Source organism: Micropterus salmoides, unplaced genomic scaffold (assembly GCF_014851395.1).
Source record: "Micropterus salmoides isolate LMB-PRFRI ecotype aquatic unplaced genomic scaffold, ASM1485139v1 Ms_hic_scaffold_4, whole genome shotgun sequence".
Lineage (NCBI taxonomy): Eukaryota > Metazoa > Chordata > Actinopteri > Centrarchiformes > Centrarchidae > Micropterus > Micropterus salmoides.
The window spans coordinates 18691524-18713976 of NW_024043372.1; the positions used below are offsets into that span (position 1 = coordinate 18691524).

At 39.5% G+C, this 22453-nt stretch overlaps 1 protein-coding gene and 1 long non-coding RNA gene across 3 annotated transcripts in view; one reads left to right on the top strand and one right to left on the bottom strand.

Moving 5' to 3' along the window:
• The window catches only part of foxj3 (forkhead box J3), a 120819-nt gene that overhangs the window by 60731 nt on the left and 37635 nt on the right, over window positions 1–22453 (top strand). For both annotated transcript variants that reach the window (XM_038697741.1, XM_038697740.1), the window contains exon 4: window positions 2589–2672. In XM_038697741.1, the coding sequence (XP_038553669.1) occupies window positions 2589–2672 (84 nt within the window). The remainder of the gene's footprint in view (window positions 1–2588; window positions 2673–22453) is intronic.
• LOC119886796 lies at window positions 4143–12235 on the bottom strand. The gene is made up of 4 exons (XR_005441554.1): window positions 12086–12235; window positions 10410–10442; window positions 5662–5713; window positions 4143–4238 (listed from the first exon to the last, which is right to left on the bottom strand). It is a non-coding gene; the product is annotated as an uncharacterized LOC119886796 (long non-coding RNA).

Genomic DNA, 22453 nt, shown 5'->3' on the forward strand with positions numbered 1-22453 from the left:
GACTCTTGCGTCCCTCAAGTAGTTACTCAAGGTGCTGAACCTACTCCGGGGGGGGGGGGGGGGGGGCAAAAAAATCAGACCTCATTTGCTCTCTACTCAGCTCTCTGTCTCACATTTTTCTTCTCTGTATAAAAGAATGTATAGACCAACATGTTAATTTGACATTTGAATCTCAGTAGGACCACCTACAGTTGCTTTTTCAGTCTGATTTACTTCACAATCTTTAGTGACATCAGCCTGATAAATAGTGTCCCTTGCTCCACTGAGTAGTTCATGAAGAAGAAGCCTTTGGCCCTATATTTAGTATGATGGTGTGCATAGGTGTTAACCATATGTAGCGTAACCCAGATTTCATCCCGGCACTGTCAAAGCATACTCTACATATGCTTAGGGACCCGCACAAATAATTACACACACGCACACACCAACACATGCATGAAGAGCTACGCCTAGCCGTGTAGAGGATGGGGACTGAATGCTAATTTCATGTTTTGCTGTAATCCTCTGATATTGACACTCCTGGGAGCTGCTCCACTAAATACAAAATAATCTATTGCTGTATGGATCCCATTCCAAATGCATGGCCAACATGCTCGCATCCTTAATGTTTAATTTGGAATTTTCCTCACTCCTTTCCCCCCGAAGACAACTTCAAAGAGGCGCTAGCCGCTCTTGATATGTTGCATCAATATTGTAATGTGGCAGGAATATGAGAACTGCTGGTTGGATGAGATAGGAGAGTCATGTCGCTCTCTGTCTGTCTCTACCTCTCTGAGATGGTGTAAGAGATGACAGTTGTTATTGTACATACGCACAGCCTGTCTACCTCAGAGGTAGAAACACAGCCTCCAAAGGCTACCGTTAATAATCTGTATTTTAATTGCTCGGCTTGGAGTTTCCAGGGTGACCAGTGTGTTTGCCCTGCATTTATCCTAGATTTCCACACAAAAGGGGAACTAGATGACATAATTTATGTTGATGTATGAAAATGAGCTGCGTCATTTATGGGAAGAGAGCACATCTGTTATCAGGATCGGGTTTTTAAAAAATAATCTTTACAGCAGCCTTTGTTTTATGGCTGCAGAGATTTTTTTGGCTTTGCTGTGTTGTTGCTCCACGGACACACTTCGCTTGGCATTGCTACACTATATTGCAGTATATTTGTGAATAATTTAATGACTCTTTATATGTTTTTCTTTTTTCCTGCCAACTCTCTTGGGGTGGGTGTAGGGAAATGCAGAAACTCCCCTCCCATGAGGGTTAACTTAATGTGTCCCCCCCTCCCCCCACCTAATTAAAAGAAACACCACCAAGCCTGGCTTTGTCTCTGTGATTCCTAATTTTGATACATCTGCACCTGCATCCCCACAATTAACCTCTGTATTTCAACACAGAGATGGCATACTTTTTTATCCTTTACATTCTCCAGTGAAGCTTTTTTGTAGAAAACATGGAGTGTGTAATGAGGCTTCCGTTGCATTTTACTGTAGCCGACATCAATATGGGATGTTTCTTCTTCTTTGGTTGGTTGTGCTGTGAAATATTCTTCCCTCTGAGGAAGATGTTAATTGACCCCAAAGCCTTGCACATATTAAAACATATAATTTTAACCCCATGATGAATATAGGCCAACCCCGGCTTTTCATTTTTACAATTGCAGCAGTGATGTATGTGAGCTGTGAAAATAACAGATTTGTTGGCTTTAACAGGAGAATGCTATGTGTATGCAGCAGTTGCTGTATAGATACTTGAGATACAGCTTGTTCTGTGGCCTCTCCTGTTGTTCAGAGAATTTCTTATGGAAATAACAATTATTCTCTCTGCTAAGGAAGTAATTTTAAAGGTCCTGATCTCACTTTCTCATGACAATTGAGATTTTATCATGGGCCATATGAAATATTCAAAATAAATTCAGAAGTTGCCGGGCCTTGGGGTAAAAATCTGTACTGTAAGCTGCGTTGCTGTTGGTTTCGAGGAGGAACCGTTGAAAAATAAATTAAATGGGGCCGAATGCAAAGATAAATAATGCAGCCTGGAATTGCTAGCTGCAGCCCCAGAGCCAGCCCCAAATGTTCTCTCCTTGATTAGCCTTCCTCAGACCTTAGAAGAAAGCAACACGGCAAGGCTTGCGCTGCCTCGACTCCTGGGCTGAGACTGCGGAGCCTTCATCCTTGGCAACAGCACTCTCAACTCAGTACCTGAGGCTGAGGAAGTACAGCTTCAGGAAAGGCTTCGCATTTCACCACCACCAGCTGCCCTCACCAGCCTCTCATTGAGGAGCAGCCACAGAGGAGGAAAAGCCAAGCATTTCTTACTAACAAAGCCCACCCACATGCTGTACAAACTTACAGCTATCAACTGAAATAAAGACTAGGGCTGACAGGACAGACTTTCGGAGAGCAGATGAGGCCTCCTGGTTTTTAAAATAATTATTTAAATACCAAAGCAGGAAAGCTGCAGAGCCAAAGACAGATTTGATGCTTGTATCCTGCCATGTCAGAGAGGAAATGTCTCACATCCTAGGGATGTCTCGTGAAAAAGCCATCTGTTATGTTTTATCAGCTCACAGGTCTTTCTTCTGTCTGCAGGGCTCTTACTGGGCCATCGACACCAACCCAAAGGAGGACGCCCTGCCCACACGGCCAAAGAAGAGGCCGCGGTCTGGGGAGCGAGTGAGTGTGATGAGAGAATCCCAAAAAAACACATTTCTCTAATATGCTGTTCCTCTGCTGAAGCTTATGCCTCAATCTCTGCTTGGTTCAGGATTTATCTATGTCTCAGTGTCTCTGTTTCTGCCTGAGTTTTCTTTTCCTTTTGCCCTCCTTTTTCTCCCACTTTCTCTACCACACACACACACACACACACACACACACACACACACACACACACACACACACACACACACACACACACGCACACACATTCCTGTACGTGCCTCATAGTGAGGTCCAGGTTAATTAACTGCTGGAGTGAGGACCACCCTTTCTACTATACTTAGAGACAAATGCATGATAGATTCCAACACTGGGTGGCACCTTGATGCCAGTTTCCACCTCAGTTCCTTAAAAAACATGAAGGAAATTTTTAATTTTTTTAACCCAGTTTACCACTGGAGTGGGGACCTTTTCAAGGGGGCGCTATTGAGTTCGTTTCAGAATGGACTAGTTTAACTACCTTCTATTTTTAGCATTAAATTTAATAATTTTAATGTTCTAGTATAACACATTATGTAAAAATAAGTCAGTATGGACATTTTTAAAAAGAATTGCCCAGTCTGAGATTCATAGATAAGCAGAATACCTAAATTTATGGAGGTGACCATCGATTTGACTGCTGTACAAACATACATACTTACTGGTCAATTACTGCTTTACTAAAGTAAATATAACTTGAGCAATCCACATATACAACTTTCAACAAAGCTGCAGGGATATAAAAGAAATCCATTTTATTTATTCATTTAGCTGAAGCTTTTATCCAAAGTGACTTACAATTGCTATACATGTCGGAGGTCGGAGGTCGCACGCCTCTGGAGCAACTAGGGTTAAGTGTCTTACTCAGGGACACAGTGGATGGTTCACAGTGGGGGATTGAAGATCACCACCCCCTAATCCATTGTTTATTAAGCATAAACAGAAATAAATTATTCCAGAAACAAACTATTGCCTCTTGTACAACTCAAAAAATACAGTAAAGTGTACTGTATCATAACTACTATTAATTCACCAATTAAAGTGAGGGCCAATATGAAGAAAATTGATATTATCAGACAATCAATTGAAAACAAGGAACACTGTCTTGCAAAGTACAATGAAAACAAAATAATCCTTTGAATTTTTTACAACTGGTTTTGAGTTTTAGGAACGCTGAACACTAGCTTATTGTGGCTAGTCTTGCCTTTTTACAGTACATCATCTGACACTATATGGTCCAGGATAGATTAATTTCAGATTATTATCAATCAGTAGTTCAGTAGGAGACTGTAAATGGCAAAAACATTTGGCTTTTGAATTCTTAAGAATACGTGAAGCGCCGCTTTGTCTAAGGGTCACAATTGTGTTGTACACAAAGTTTGACATCTTTCCATGACCCTTGAGCCAAGGCCTTTTCTCCATGTATACATTGCTCACAGTCCTTTTTTCCAGGCACTCTACATCGCAGTTCTCTCTACCTCACTCCATGCTCTCTTGCTCTCTCATGTTTGACTTTGTTCTTCTGTGGAAGCCTGGGGGTCTCATCTACAACAGGAACAGACAAACATCATTTCCTATTAGTCGATGAAACCTCAGGTATAATGGATTTTTTAAAAAATGCTCATGTGTATTCAAGTGCTTTAATTAAATGTGACAACCAAGAACTGACAGATGATTGCAACTCTCTTACCATGGGACAAAAAAGGTTAATTGTTAAAGGTCACAAAAACACATTTAATATTTACCATCATCAGTGTTGGGCAGTAACGCTTTACTGTAATAATATTACTTTTCCCTGTAACTAGTAGTGTAATTGTAAAGTGAAGTGTAGTTACTTTTCTAAAAAACTCGTTACTAAACGCACCATCCTTGACATGAATCCACGACTGTGCGGCAGCTCAGCGGTACCGTATGTAAAGACCATAGCATACTCGCTGTTGTGAATACGATATTAGTTAATAACTCGGGAGAGATGCTTTGTTTGGGGGCAAAGGCAGGGTGGTAGTGAAAGCAGTGTTTCCCATAATTAGCCTATAATTTGGTTAATTGTCAACGCTGACCACCACATTAATTTAAAAATTTTTTTACTAGGCATATTTAAAATCATGTTTGACCGAGGAGCTGTATTGAGGAGCAAATATTCGTGCAGCACCTCCTGGCTCGCGCTCTCTTTCTCTCTCGTGAACACCGCTGCACAAACTTGTCCAAAGTCTGTGTTCGGTCCCGTTCATACAGTGTTTACTGGGAGGCTGCTGAGCGCGGTGTCGTTGCACGCTTGGCTCCTGTTCTGGTGCCCAAACCAGCGCCGCTTGCTGAGGCCTAAAACCTCCAGTGCCTGAGTAGAGGTGTAACGTTAAACACAAAACACTCCCAGGTGCTGCGAGCTCCCAGTCCGGGCTGAGTCAGCTACGACCACTAGGCTAACTGAGCTTATAAGATCACAGCAGCTACTTAATGGCACTTAGCAGTTACTTTAGCAACAAGTAACACATCTGTTCATCAGCAACCTCCGTAAATCACAGAGAGTTGAGACAGAGTAGCTGGGGGACACGGGGAACTTTAATGTTATTTTATGAGGCCCAACAGTTACTGTGTTGCCTTAGTAGACAGCAGAGGACGCAGACAGAACTAAATAGATTGTGATCTGTAGCACGACAGTAATGATCTCTCTGAAAAGATAGATCGTGGAGACATTTTAATCGTCCACAATCTAATATTGCCCACCCAGTAATAAGTAAAGTAATACTTTAAAGGAGTAATAACTAGTAATATATAATAATTTCTGAGTAACTTGCCCAACACTGACCATCATAAATTAGAAAAGAGTTACAAACAAACACTCAAACAAAAGTACACATACACTTACAGTAAGAGTAAAGTAGTACTCTACTTGTCTTTTGACTGAGTTAAAGTATGAAACAAAGGCAGGAGTTTTTGTATATTTCATAATTAAAGCAATTTAACTCACCATCAGTGAGTTCTCCTTATCTCTAACTCAGCGCAGGGGTCAGAACCTCCATCTGAAAAACAAGAGCATACAAAAAGTAACACCTCATACTATATAGTGTGGGTAAGGCTGCATCCTTCTGTATTTGTTAACTGTTAGAGAGTTGAAAAGTGTTTCAGGTTTTAAATGGACAGCATCCTTACTGCCAAAAACATATTATCCACTGGTCTTCCTCTCTTCACTGTGTGTGGGGTGGAGGTGAAAGTGAGACTTTCACCTGTGAAAAACAGCAACAGTCATTTATTATTACTCTGTGCTCTAATAAAAACCTAAGTTGCAGAGTACAAAGACTGCCGGTGAATAAAAGGAGTTTTAAAATGACTTGTCTTGACCTTCCAATGTTACTGGCCTGTATGGATCAGTTACACCATTTTCACTATACTAAAACTAGAGCAATTACACACCCAATACCTCCTTTGCGAGCATTTTCTTTCCTTTCTTCATTTTCTTTTTGTTAAACATATTTCACATACTTGTTAGTGTTGTTTAGATTTTTTTATATAACACTCGGCTAATTTTGTTAGGCCTTTTTTAAATAATGACTGCACATACAGTATAAACACCGTCCGTGGAAATTGTGGTACTGACAGAGGATTAATCAGATAATTGCACACTAATAATTATACGAGGACTGAATATCAACTGCTCTTCTAAAGGTGTAACTGTTTCTACAGTGTATATATTCGCGCAACATCTCTCGCTCACTCTCTCCGTCTCTCATGAACAGCGCTGCACAAATCTCTCCAACACAAAGCTGTCAATGTCAGAGACCCACCTTAGTTGGTATAGGGAATTAAACCTGAACGTGTCACTTACAATCGATGCCGTAGCGGTGAGAGTCGAGCTTTCAGTACAACGTAAACAAAGAAAGCAGCATGTAACCTTTCAGACCCACCGCACAGAAAGAGGCCCATTATTTCAGCGACTTGCGCCGCGCTAGGGCACTTTGTTGCTGTGTAGAGGATCGCGCACCGCACGCCATGCCGCAGTCGAAGTACTTTTGTGCTGAACCCAGCGCAAATCGCTTCTTTTCTGAAAGGTTCTTTATGGAAGAACATAGTCCTTTCAATACCTTCCGTCACTGAACATTTAACGTTACATCTGTGTTGAAAAAATGTTGCCAGGTGTAAAACACTACATAACATCAGGAGCTTTTAGACTTTCAGGACTGTAGGCTACCAATTACCTGCATTTCAGTTATTAATAACACTGCATGAATGATGTCTAGATGAGAGTTGATGACAACAATTCAGTTTATTTCCCTCTTATTAACAGTTTCCCCTGGGGAATAAATGAAGTTAATATTCCTCTTATAGTAATAATACTTACATATTATAGAAACACAATTGTTAATGTAATTTAATATTAAAAATCAACTTAAGTTATTACTAGTGAAAATTAATGCATAATCGTGAAACCGTGATTATTTCTCTGACAATAATCTGTAATCGTTGCATCCCTATTGATGATAGGGCTGGGAAATCTGTCACAATTTAGGGTGCTATGATTACATAACAATAATAATTCCCAATGTATCTTTGTGGGTATAAAATTTTTGTTCCATAGAATTACTTTATGAATGACCACATTCATAACAACCTAATCATTAAAACCAATATAATAATCACTTATTTCCATTTGCTTTATTAATACAATCAAAGTACACAAACTGACAAGTATGTAACTGAATTGAATCTTGACTAATAAACTGTTGACATCTTTGAACAGACTCCACTTATTTTTCAGTAGGTCGTTTACTTGTCATCCACTCTCAACGTTTTACCCACATTACGACTGTCGCAGCAAGAACTGCATGGTATCTACAACTTTGCAAGTTGACAAGGCACAGCAACAAACTGACTGCAGTCCCACTGACATCTTGCTCTCAGGATTGGCCAAAAAGTTGCAGTCTCTGCCTGGGACTCTACTTTCATTTAAAAAAGAAATCTGCCATCAACTTTTGTCTGAGAGAACAGAACGAGCAGGGACTGATTTGAGTTCATGCTCAGGACAAAGGCTTTTTTACATAGTCATTTTAGTAGTATAGTGTTGAATAATACAAATAAATTATGTTAATAACTGACAATTAACGTAAAAGTTAATTTACCTTGAAGAAATAGTTTTTTGGGGGAATACATGTATTGTCTTTCTTTCTGAGGGTTTATTGAGAAGATCAAATCACTTTAGTGTGCATGCTAAATATAAATAAATCTATATTATCTAAAGCTAATTGGCTGCTGGCTCTAACTCCATATTTAGTGAATAGACATGACAGTCCTTTACTTTTCTCATCCAGCACTTGGCGAGAAAGTGAATAAGCACACGTACCAAAATGTTGCAACTGTTCTAACATGTCATAATATAACATCCATAACTTCACTAGAAGTTTTAGTCCGTGTACACGGTGACAGCGTGCGTGCTGGTCAGGACTGGTAAATGAAACTGTTGAAACACGAGAGACTGGCTTGTGCTGAGTAGGGATGCAACGATTACAGATTTTGTTGGTACGATTATAGTCAGAGGAATAATCACGGTTTCAAGATTATCATGATTATTTAATTTAACAACACTAGTAATTACTTAAGTAGGTTTTTAATATTACATTAACAATTATAAAACTATAATATTTAAGTATTATTATTAATATAAGAGGAATATTAACTTTATCTCCCAGGGGAAATTGTTATTGGGGAGGGGAATAAACTGAACTGTTGTCATCAACTCTCATCCACATGTATAAGTTTTAGTGAAAATGATGATGAATGTTCAATGATGAAAATTGAGAACATGTCTCATGCAGCGTTATTAATAACTGAAATGCAGGTAATTGGTAGCCCACAGTTCTGGAAGTTTATAAGCTCCTGATGTTCTGTTCTGCAACATTTTCTCAGCACAGACAGGAGGAAGCAACAGGATGTTAAATGTTCAGTGACTGAAGGTCGGCAGAGGACAACGTTCTTCCATAAAGAACCTTTCACAAAAGAAGTGATTTGCACTGTGTGGAAGCTGGGTTCAGCGCAAAAGTTCAGCTAATTTGACTGCTGCTTGCGTGCGAGCTCGTCAAGCTTTGGCGTGGCACAAGCCATTGAAAATAGGCCTCATAGCGCAGCGGTGCTGTCGGTTACACCTGCTTTGTTTGTTTATGTTGTACTGAAAGCTCGATCTCAGTGCGACAGCATTGATTGTAAGTGTCACAATTATATTTAATTCCCCAACAACCTGCCACATTATTTAAATAAGTTATTATGTATTACCTTTACTTACTTATTTTAAAACAATTGTAAAATGGGTCGCCAAATTTACTTGGGCAGCTGTTAATCTACCTGGACGGCCCGCCCAAGTAAACCCTATGTGTGGGAAACGCTGATTAATTAACCGTGACGTTTTAAAGCACGGTTAATAGTGAAATCCAGCAATCGCTACATCCCCAGTGCTGAGCAATATCCCATTCAGTCAGCTGTTTACCCCAACCCCTTGTAAAATGTAGCTTTTCCACTGCAGGCTATATAAATCCATCTCGCCTGATGTTAGCAGTAAGATTACTGGCAGCTAAAGTTCAGGAACAGCGTTAAGATTAAGTACTGTAAAATAATCACAACTTCTAAGCCTGCAGATATTCAATTTCTGATTAGGGCTGTACGTAACGATTATTTTTCAAGTCAATTAATCAAACGATTATTTTTTCAATTACCCAATTAATCTAACGACTAATTTTCTGTATTCTAAAAGGAAAAAAGTTGCCTATTACTCGATTAACATACCAATTTATCCAAAATAAATATCAAAAACATTCCTAATAAATAAATCTATATTTTAATCATCCTGATGAAGCACATTAGAATAATGTGTGTGTATATATATATATATAAAAAAATAAGAATAGCAGCAAATCTTAAAATGAATCAAATTTCCACGCCATTGATGTGTTGTGATAACAACAATAACAGACATTAATTATTAGGCTACTTTACTTAAAACTTTTAATGTTTTTGACATGGATTAATTTCAATATTGAGTACTGCAGTATGATAATCAAATGTATTTCTGCATCAGTGTCGGGCAAAGAAAACAATTGAAAGGATTCACAGACTGTACAGACAGTCACAGATCGTCTGTAATGTTAGTTTCAGCTGTTTTCTCGCTCATATGTGGCCGTTAATTAAAACAGAAAATATGAAACGGCCGAACGTTCGATGTCTTGAGGTGTAACGTTATGCTACAATGACAGCAGCGGGGCAAAAATTACTTTTAACATGAAAGCGATTAAGAAATACTACGTGTCCTTGTGCTGATGATGTGCCATGCTCGTGTGGCGACAGAAAGTAAATAGGATTTGCGGTGCTGCCGTCAGTGCTCCAGGATACTTTCGCTCACGTGTTCATGCTGCTTCACGTATTCGTGGACAGTTGTGCTGCAGTGAAGCTTTTCTCAGATCACAGAGACTGTCTGTCTAAAATACTTCCAAACTTTAGATGGTCGAAGGCACGGTCTTGTAGCTGGAGCTTGTCCGGGGGAATCCTGCCAACACTGGATCGACTATGTTGACGAATTGCCCGAGCCCTAAATTCCTGTTTATATTATCGGTCTGCAGCTGATATTGTTTCATTTAAAAATGTCAGCTTTAACGCTGAATCACAACTACTACTACTTTTACAGTGAAGAAAGAAGTCAGTGTCAGGATGGAGTAAAGAGTTTGTAAAGGCACATACCTGTGTTTGACTCATAGCGATCTCTTCCTGGACCTAACACCAATGAGAATAATGAAAATGATGTCATGTTATACTCTGAACAAAATATAAAAATAACAATGTGTAGTAGTAATATTAAGTGATACAGTACTGCTGCATTTCATATCATATAATACATCTCTCTACACAGTGAGAGAGAGAGAATAAACACATGTTTTAAGTGAATTGGACACCCTGTCATAAATACGAGGTTACGTCTCAAGTCTCCAGTGAGACAATGTGCCATTTGTGCTTTGTTTCCAGATACTGCTTTATACTCAGTAGCGACTATTCAGGACACCTGTACAATCTACTGCAATTCTGTACAACAGGTTCAGTTTCTGACCATTTTGTCAGGAATGTGTAAATTCAGTTCTGTTTATTACTAAGCCTATAGTTCAAGGTGTTGTTACACTGAAAGGTGATTTTGCTCTCCCTGTTTATATATATGAGTAGGGCGGAATATTAAACACATCTGAATATGATGTAGTCCAGTACAACATTTTCACCAACTATGACCTCAGTGCTAAAAAATTTAATTCACTTAACACCTATATGACTGTGTCAAAAAGAAAACTGATTAAAGGCATCATTAAAGTAGACTTTGTGGCAGCACTGTTGTAATGGATTGTATAAGACTTTACAGGTGTACTTTATAAAGTAAGTGTTACTTTTTGAAAATCCGTTGCAGGCTGCGGGCAGATTTTACCTAATTTTATAAACAAACTGTTGTCAGGAAACATCACGTTTTCTTCTTTTTATGGTGGCAACTGTTATTCAGCTCTCCCTGTCAGAAGCTTTCCCTCCACTAACTAAACAGACAGTCACAGAGGTGGGAGTGAGACAGGCAATAGGAAAGGGTACTAAATCAATCAAGTAGTAGCTGATAAATATTTAATTTTCACACAATAAGCCATGAGAACAGAGCTGCTTTGGGATCAAAATAATAATAAAAAGAGACTGTGTTACATCTACTTCAGTGTCCTCTCTCAGGTGTAATGTTGGCTCACCTGTCTTGGGCCACATCCGCACTACTACGTTTCTGTTTAAAAGGAGATTTAAACCAAAAACGATCTCCGTCCCCAGCAGCATTTTATCTGCATAACAGAATGGATCTCTGTCTCTGAATACGTGAAGTGGCCGTCCACATAGCCTACACTGAGCATGCGCGTGCCGGTATAAACAGGAAGCACATTGTCTACTTCGCATTAGTAGAAGATTTGTTAAAAGAAGAAGGTACTACTACAGACTAAAAACCACACCAGAGATAGTTCTGCATGGATCTAACACGAGGTGGAATTGTTACTGACAGTAACAGGGGAGTTAAAAGCAGCTGTGGCAGCAGAAAAAACAGACTGGGATTTGTCGCAAAGCAAATACGGCCTCATGCACAGTAGCCTATAAGTGTATTGTTATTTACACAGAAAAAAATATTTACAATTTAACAGCACTATTCTGTTGCATCTGCACTAAATCCATTAAATATGCACTTCTGCCATCATGTTAAACCATGTACCTATCAATTGTGTGCTGGAGATCTGACTGGAGCGGTTCTGGAGCCACTCAATTAAAGTTAGAGCTTGCTGTTTTCTTCCATTCAAAATAATATTGCACATTAACATCATTTGACAAGAAGCAGAAATATCTATAAATCTTACCTGCTCTGAAATTGCCTCTTGCGTCGGTTAAGATGAAGTCTTCGTCTTTAAATTTTTCAAACAAATCTCTCCAAACTCCTGCTAACAAATCTCTCCAAACTCCGGCCACGCTCTGTTTTCTTCTGCTCCTCTCTGCTGCGCTGCTGAAAGGTTGGGGGAGGGGGGAAAGTTCCAGGTGCAGGGGGGCGTGTCCCTCCGCTGATGGCCCATTAATTAAGCCTGAGCCGAGAGGCTGCAAAGTCACCACAATATTCTCCACTTCTCAGCTCTGACACAGAGGCCTGTGTTACAGGCTACAGTGTTTAAAATAAAGCAAGAAACACATTTATCAGTGACAGTAGAAACACCAGGCTTTACATACTGTTAGAAGTAAAATTTCATATATTTAAAATTTTACTTAACTAAAAGTATAAAAGTACCATAAGCAAACACCGTAATTTAATTGTTGACTGTATTTTATTCATCTAAATCTGAAATGCAGCTAGTAACAAAATCTATACAATTTTAGACGTATAAAGAAAAATGGTGGTTTTAGAGAGTCTTGAATCTGTGGAACTGTACAGGCCACTTTGTGTGTATTTGTATATGGGGCAGCGGAGGTTTAAGGGGGACCTCAACACTGTCAGGAGAACTGTCTGTGTTCCCTCCACATTTGCCCAGGTTCTGGCTAAGACATCATAGGAAGAGACTTGAGGGAGATGCTTTGCTCAGTCTTATTAATGGCTCTTTTTTGTCCTCAGGAGATAAAAAAGGATGCCCTGAGCACATTTTGAATACTGTACCTTCTGTTTTAAGTGCAACAACTTTTCCAGTGCACCATCCAGCTGATAGTTACTTTAAATATAGTACAATGGTCCCTTACTCAAGAAAAGTAGAAATAGATATTTATCACAAGTCCTCAAAAAGGTATAAAAGTATTCCATAGTCATAGTGAATATACTTAAGTATCAAAAGTAAAAGTGCTCATTCTGTATGACATTGTAGTACCTCAGTTCATGCATGCATTCTGTCCTTAATGAATTAATCTCCAAACATCAGTGGTTGGTGTTCCAGTTATGCTGGCTGTAACAAAGTTGTGCAATATTTTCATTGACAAATAATTATTTTTCTTCATCTCAGTAACTTTATAGGGTTCAGATAAACAGCAATAAATACAATACAGGATTTAAAAATGTAGGGGAGCAAAAGTATAAAGCCCCTAAAATGAAAATACTTAACATTTACAGGAATCATATGTGAGGTTTCTTTGGCTCTTTCTCTGGTCTCATATGGTGCAATGTTCAGGGTACTTAAATTAAATTAGACTTATTCAAGATCAGTTAGAGATCTCTTGTTTTGATTGAGGAAGATATAAATGAGATGATATGTGGTTGTTTCTCCTGAGTTGAATTTAAGACGTAGGAGAAAAAATCCTTTGGTCTCACCTTAGTATAAAAGTAAATATTTTCTATTGAGGAGAAATTAAAGAAACACCTATATCTCTTCTTGGATTTTGCTTTTCTCTGTGCAAGCACCTGCAATGTAATCAAATAATCTACAAAGTAACAAATGTGAATCATTTTGGTTGGGAGGGTGGAGGTGGGTGCCATTATAAATGTACCTGAGCTGCCATTTCAGTGACTGACATGTTTTTATATCTTATGTAAAACAGGACATGATCCTGGATCATAGTAAAGATTTTCTCCAAAAATGATTGTTGTAAAACTCTCCCTGCTCTCTAAAACCATTTTTAAGGAACGAAGGCAATCCTTAGTGTCATTAGTCATTAGTATGCAGGCCATAATTTTCCTTTGGTGAGTTATTGTGTAGGCACAGAGTCTCTAAGACCAGCTACAGGTACCACTGAGGAACTAGGAGAGCAAAGAGGGCCCAGGAGAGAGGTCATGTCCGTGTGACCGAGCTGCGTGATGTGGCTGTGGAGGCTGCTCAGTGACTACCATAGTATTTGACAGGCTGAGGTCTTCTATCTTGTCCCATTCAGTAGCATAGCCAGGAACACCAGACAGGACACTGAGGATTCTCCTTGGAGTCAAACAGGTTGGTGACCAGCTGTCCAAAGTGCTGCCAAAGTTAGATCTGTCCAAATACAGGTGGAGCTGCCGCTCACTCCAGTGGCTCCCTGAACATCACACCCTCTGGGCCTACTGTATCCCTGCCCTGTAGCTGCTGAGGCAACTAAAGCTGTGCACGCTTTCACCATCTATTGTATGTGTGTGTTTTAATGAATAAGAGGTTACAAGAAACAACATTTATTTGTTAAACACAGTAGCAATATCTGTCCAAGCACTGTCCTCCAAAAGCATGTATATTTAAGTTTTCATGTTCCCTCTCAGGTCACAGTGCTGTAACCACATGTGTAAATATTGTGAGCAGGGCCAGTGTGGAGACAGCTGAGGTGAATTAACACAAAGTAGTCTGTGTGTTGGAAAAACTAAATTCATAAATCATTTAGGTCAAATTTTTCAAATCATGTTCCTGAAAATAAACTTTCCCCTCCTCTCCTAGCTCCCTATGTAAGCTGTCACCAAGCTGTGTCTGGTTACCATAAAAAAGATCACAGATCAAATTATTACTTTACAGTTGACTCTTTTTTTTGCTGGTCTCTACAGACAACTCTCAATTTTAGATTTATTTTCTGCTGTTCTTCTCTTACCCTGGGATTACTTGCTTTAGATAGATCTTGGCTTCATTACATTTTTCCTTAAGAGACATTTAGGTTTCACAGATCAGAATTCATTAGCCTAGCTCAATAGCTCAGCAAAAAAACAGGTCTGATAGATGCACGAATCTGAGGCTTGAAAGAAGGCCTGAAGTGCTTGGGTTATGGCTAAAAAGACCAACTCATTCTTATTTACAGGTCATCCAATACTGCATAGACTACTATTACACAACCCTGAAGATGGGTTTGTAAATGTATTTATTCTTGGTTTTAAGATTTTATATCAGCATGACAATTATAATCTGTTCTGTTAGCTAGAGTAAGCATAACACAGAATAATAAAAATAATAAAAGGTAATAACAATGAGATACAGAATAAATTATTTTTAAATGGGAAATAAAACAGAAATGAAATATTGACATTACAAATTAATTATAGGATTTGCTATGGACAAATAAATTATGTGTAGAAAATATAAAGATAAGAAATGAAATGTGACGTGGGGGCTGAATGCACAATAAAAAGCCCATTCTGATGATATGTGATATATATGTATGTATATATATATATATATGGTATATGTGACAAGTGCAGGGATTACATAAGGGAATAAAAGTCCAGTTTGATGACCCCTTCTCTTAGCAAAAGTGATTTTATAAGTAAATATCCTCAGCCAGATATTGTTAGAAATATACAATTAAATGAGCACCATCATATTTTACAATCACAGGCTGTAAAACACCCTTTCTCAACAGAAATAGTGGCCTTTGGATTCATTTCACGGCCGACTGGCAGAAATTTGAAATGGAATCAAGCCATCTTACGGCAGACGGCCCAAACAGAAATGGAACGCGCCCAGTCCACTTACGTGGACCGAGAGAGGGAGGGGGAGCGAGAGGGGGGGAGAGAGAGATACGTTAATCAATTGAAGCTTTGGCGTTTTGTGCACATGAGCTTATTAACTTATTAAATCGCCATAAAACAATCAAATTCGGAGCAAAGCAAAGCTAGTGAAGGTTAAAGTTACGTTAGCAGCGATGCTAACGCGCAGCTGCACCTGCAAGCAGACGTGAGCAGCGTGAGGACCGGACAGGATGATGGACAGAACTTTAAATCAGGGAGAGATACTGGTGGAGGAGAAAGTTAATAGATGATTTAAAAGTGCTTTATTTAAATGGACACGGAGCTGCCAGAACAAGAAGCAGGGGAGAGGATGCTGAGGCTATATAGATGTTTAATTAACAGAAAGGTAAGCATGTGTTTTATTAACGTTATTCCGTAGTGTTGGATGTTGATTAATTATCTTGAGAGAGTGATGAGCAAGTGGGCGTTTGTGCTGTGAAATTATAAGAGTTGACTAACTTAATGCAAACTTATGTAAGTCCCATGTTGTGGGCATGATGCCTGAATGTAAATTTTGGCTTATTGCTGTAAATACAGTGGTGGAAGAAGTACTCGATTTTCCTACTTAAGTAAAAATGCAGATACCACATAAAAAGTTACTCAAGTAAAAGTAAAAAAGTACCTGGTTTTAAAATATACTTAAGTAATCAAAAGTACTACACATCAAAATCTATACACAGTATTTATTTTTAAATTCACTCCAGACAGCATTATAAGTTACAGTGAATCACAATAAGGAAGAGTACAAGTGGATATTTCCTATACTGTGGGAGGATTAGCCTGTGTTCTGCTCTTGTAGTAGTTTCCCCCTTCAGACCGACCTCATTTTGGACTTTGGGCATGTGCACGGGTTGTGTTGGACAAGGAGGTCAAAACTAACTGAAACACTTCTCAATTCACAATCTCATCAAAAATCCACATGTTAACGTCTGCACCTCTGATAAAGTGCAACTCACAGTCCCACACAGAGCGAGGTTGGCTTCAGTTTTCACATGTTTATATTGCAAAGCTCTAGCAGCTACGTTAGCACTCGGCCACAGACAAAAACAGAGCTGCTGCACAGTCACACCTGACACAACAATGCTCTCACTACAGTCCTCCCTCTTTAATTAGCCTGAATAGAAACCTCTTCTAGAAAAGTCCAGAGCTGCTTTGAACAGACCTCTGCGCACTAACTCAGTCCTCATGAAGTCTGTTAAGACCGGGGGCCAGTCTGCGGGTCATTTGGTGAAGCAGCAACTGTTCCGTTAGGGTCTGATGCTGGCTGTTCATCTCTGGCTGCGCTGGTAATGTCTGAGGCTGCCTGTGTTTCACCTGGGTCTGTGGGACCCGCTAAAGACGTCCGGACCGGGTCTGTGCTCGCACTGACTGAGGCCGGATGTGGATCAGCTGGGCTGACTGGCTGGAGTCTGTTCTTGTACTGGCTGATGATCCCAAATTTACTCCACTGACAAACTTAAGCAAAGCCCTTGTCAATGTAATGCAAATCCACTGCTTCCCATCTTGCATTAGTCCAGAGTTGGAAATAAACTTCACTGTCTTGTTTTAAAATGATGTATGAGGAGTGCCCTCACATCCTGTCTGGACTGGTTCACAGATGTTTATTGCTGGAATGCGTGAATAAAATTTTTTAGGCCGTGAATATGAACGCATTTCCACGTGCAATGCGGTCATCTTTTCCGAGCTGCAGTTTATAAACACTGTGGCCCGTCTGCGTTATCAAACATAATAAATAGTTGTATTTTACTCAACATTGTTCTGTCACAGTCTGGCAAGAAACCAAGACACGACAGACAAGAGCTGCGCTTCTCAGCTGGTTAGCAGGACAGACAGACAGAAATTCACAGCAGCTACACATTAACTGAACATTAGGCTACTGTTACTGTTACCTGCTGACATCAGACTCTGAGAGGAGCGAACACAAGTTTACCTGCCTGCTGTTCCTGCACTTCACTCTCACTGAGCTTCTTTCTTCTCGTGCCTAGAAGGATAGTCCCTCTTCATCCTCTCATTTGACACGACAGTGAGGCGGGGCCGTCCACCTCTGCGCAAGACTGACTTTATTACTATCCCTGTGTAAGCCGGTGTCGCTGCTGGGTTAATTCGCGCAGAGTCAGCTTTATTAGTTCACATTTGTTTTTCAGTGCTGCAACCGGGGTGAGATCAGTGCTATCCACTGGCCCACCGTGCCGCCCAACAATGCACCAATATATGCACATATTGTTTATTGTGTCACTGTTGTTTAGTTTCAGCACATGTATTACCTGTGTGCCAGGTACTGTCTATAACCTACTGGGTTCAGTAGCTGACAGATGTTGTGCAAAGTTAACGTTAGTTACCACTGAAAGGAAGTATTTCCTGCCTGCGGGAGTGTAAGCATTCAGTGGTGACAGCGGAGCTTCGAGTTCACCAAAGTAGATGAAAAATATAACGTGGATTGTTTAATCTATCCTTTCAGTATTGTTGTTTTATCAACAAGGTTTTGCAAAGCAAGCTAACATATGGCTTCTGCCTTCTGTAGGCTAACATTATGTGTTATTGAATCAAGAATGTATAAACAAGAAACCACATTTTTCTCTCAGTAAAGCAAACATTTAGGTAGGTAGGTAGGTTTTATTTTCACAATATAACAAGTTGTAGAGTGAAATTGAGTTTTATAACTCCCTTCTGCTACATAGCAGACAGGAAACAATTAATTATAAAAATGGCAACAGAAATAAACTATCATCACTGGAGCAGTGCTGAGGATGAACTAGAGTTTAAGAGTCTGATAGTTTGGGGGGGAAAGCTGCTCTGCAATCTGGTGGTGCAGCAGCAGAAACTTCTATATCTCTTCCCAGAAGGCAGCAGGGTGAACAGGCTGTGGCTAGGTGGGAACTGTCCTTTAGTATCCTTTGGGCTCTGCAGGCACCTCACCTCACTGATATCACTGATGCTCGGGAGATGGGTACCAATGATCTTCTGTTGATCTTCTGAGTGTTTTAATCACCCGCTGCAGAACTCTCCGGTCCTGGGCTGTGCACATCCCATGTTAGTGACGTTTCCAGTCTGGATGCATTCTGTTGCTCCCCTGTAAAAGCTGACAAGGACTTGGGTGGGAATTTGGTCTTCTTAAGCTTCCTCAAGAAATCCAGTCGTATCTTAGCTTTCTTCACCAGAGTGGAGATGTGAGACGACCATGTCAGGTTCTCTGTGATGCCGATTCCCAGGATCTTGAAACTATTCACCTGCTCCACCTCAGCTCTACTGATGCCGACAGGAGTGTGTGTCTTTATCTCCTTCTTCCTAAAATCAATGAGCAGCTCCTTGGTTTTGCTGACGTTGAGCGGTAGGTTGTTCTCTGAGCACCACTCTACAAGATTATGAATTTCCTCCCCATATGAAGTCTCATCCATGTCGGGGGATGCAGTCGTGGGTGTACAGCGTGAACAGGAGGGGGTTGAGCACACAGCCCTGGGGGGCCCGTGTTGAGCACTAGAGTTGTGGAGGTGAGTCCGCCAATCCGAACTGACTGGGGCCCGTTCGTGAGAAGTCCACTATCCAGTTGCAGAGTGTTGTATTTAAACCCAGAGTGCTGAGTTTGCTGATCATTTTCTTAGGGGACATTGTGTTGAACGCTGAGCTGAAATCCACAATCAGGATTCTGAAGTAGGTGGTGTTTTTCTCAAGGTGTGATATATTAATACATATAAATAGATCTGTTTTAAAGTTGAGAGTCTAACAATGTTGTAGGCAGTCAGCAATCAATGTATAAATGGATTTCTCTGAAAATACTTACTTCTTTGGAGAAGCTATAACTGGCCATATAGACTAGTAAAAACCTGGTTGGGGATAAGGTTAGGTGAGGTGTTTCTGTGTTTATTGCGAGATCTCTCTATGAAAGTGATTTGTGTTTTGGATTCTATTCGCTCATGAGTTCAAGCGAGCACGTGTACGAGCGCACGCCTGGTTGCAATCTTAAAACCGCAACATGAGTGGCCGCTGGAAATTCCATAATGCCCCTTTAATGTTAACATTAATTCCACACCCAAACTTACAGCTCCATTAAATAAAATAGAAAGTTCAATTAACTTAACGTTATGTTACTGCAATTTTTGTTTCAAGATTCACCACTTATCAGATATTAATTATGAAGCAGCTGCCGGGTCAGCAGACAGACACAGCAATCCCTCAACAGCCTCTTGTAACGTTAAATTTGGTCTTATACAAGTGAACTGCACTCACCACATTCAGAGCTACAACTGAAGAGTCTGTGTAAAATGTCACAAAATATCAGCGCTAACGTATTGCATCCAGTCCAGTCCTGAACAGTCTAATGTCAAAGCTGCAAGGAAAATTGAGATCTGGTGTCAAACTAAACATTCTCAAATCGATGACAGTCCTTCATTTCAAAATGGAGGTTTGTGGTGGTTTTCGCGGTCTGTTAATATTACTGTATTTAGATTTAGAGTAATATTTTCCCAGAATGCATTGAAAATCTACAGTAACATACTGTCCACCGCTTATACAGTTGGAAACAGTTAAAATACAGTAATAATACTTAAAAGTATAAAAATAAATTCAGTGTATAGTCTGACGATGTTATAACTGACCATGGAGTCGATCACTTGGTCATCCATGTTACTGTTTGCAGGCCTGCATTAACCTGCAGTTAGGCCTGAGCCTCAGAGGTTTTGTAGGCCCACAATAAAAACAATAAAAATGTCTAATGACCACGTTTATCTATACTTTGCGCGACAGTAAGCATGATCGGTATGCGTACAGTAAAGGCAATGAGTCACATTATGACCTTATGAATCTTTTCTAAGGAAGATGCTCCTACCAATAGCTACGGAGTCAACACTGTAAAATCAAGATCACAGTAATAATTAGTTGATCAGCAAACACATGAATGCAGCATTGTAGACAATATTTTGTCCTTGTAATCCACGTTTCCATTGCAAATGATAGCCTTTAGATATTATTGGAAACTATTCAGAATCCCCCTCCTTAAAGGGGAAGGGGATTAGTATCGTAATCATTAATATTGCATTGCAAATAAATTTTCATACACACAAAGCGATTACAGTACTGGTCCTCCAGGCTGGACATGCATTCTGCCATAAAACGTATCCGCCCTCTATAATGCACAGATGTTAATCTGATTCCATTTATTTTGATTTTACAGTGTCACATTTAGGGTCTAGTTCTAGCTTCCAAACAGTAACATGGATGAGCAAGTGATTAAATCCGTGGTCAGTTTTATCATTGTCAGACTATTGCAAAAAAATTTTGCTAAGATAAATATAAAGTTCAACATAATGTAAATGTAAATCTGGAAGCCATGCATTATGCTTTGCAAAACCTTTTTGATAAAACAACAATACTAAAAGGATAAATAAACAATCTACATGTTATATTTATCAGTTACTTTGTTGAACTCGAAGTTCCTTCACAGCTGAATGCATGCGCTCCAACTGTCGGGGGAACGCCTTCTATCTGTGGTACCTACCTTGGCACGACACCGGCCGATCAGCAGCCTCTCTGTGCTGATACTGGAAATGTGCATGTGTATTGTTGTGGGTTACAGTCAAATGTGTCGTTTGACTTTCCAACAGCCATATACAGTATGTAATTTTGGGACACTTGACAATAAACCTATTTTGTCATTTAGGTATGAGGATGTGTTGCAGCAATGAACCATAATATACAGCTACTGCATTGATGATGCAGGTGTCATGCTTAAACTCATATTTTATTTAAAAAAAACAATATTTTAATTCAATTGATTCTATAACATATATCTTACTCAAAACACAAATTACTTACATTTTGATAAAAATAAGTACTTACTAGGAGTAGAAATATGCAAAAAAATATTATCCTCTGAGGGTATCAAAATCACCAGGATTTTTGCAACTTACAACTCAGCAGGGACATGTCACAAATGTTTCAACTCAATACACATCTGACTGGCTTACAATAAAAAGTGAAATTTATATAACAAGCTGCTGCATTGGAAGAAACATCTTACAGCAAAAAAGTGATGATGTCTTTATAACAGACATTTCTCACTAATGGGCAATACACAAAGAGGAAATCAATTTGGAATTTAAAAATTGAGCATTTTATATTTAAAGTAGATCTCATGCAGATGTCTATGAAGATTCTCAGTCATCCAGGTCATAGTTATCCAACGAAGGTTAAAATGAAGGGCAACTAGACTTGGTTGAAGCTTCAACCAAGTCCAGTTGCCCTTCATTTTAACCTTCGTTGTATAGATCTCATGCAGTCTGAAAATCCTTCTACAGTTTAATGTTACTATTAAACAGTAGTTTAATGTTATAAGTGAGTTAAACACATTATAACCTTGTTAAATATTTAAAAACTAAGGGATAGTAAAATAAAACAAAATGAAATTTCATAATATGTATTTTATTTTACCTAAAAAACCATGAGACATGTCTTTCTCTAGTTAAAGTTGCTCCTGTGCAATAAATCGGTTATGTCAATAGAGGGCGATAGAGAGCAAAAAGTGTGTGTATTCAGAGTACGTACACACCGAAAATCCACACACATTTTCGATTTTGGCATCTTTTGAGGACCTCTCTGAAACTTTGAGAGAAGCATATAAACAGACTCTAGAGGCCATTACAGTGAAAATAAAGTGAGGACCGGCCTAAATGTCCTCACTTTGCAAAATGGTCCTCACTCCAAAGGTTAAAAACCCTTGCTTGTCCTCACAAAGATAGCTGTACAAACACACACACACACACCACACACACACACACACACACACACACACACACACACACACACACACACA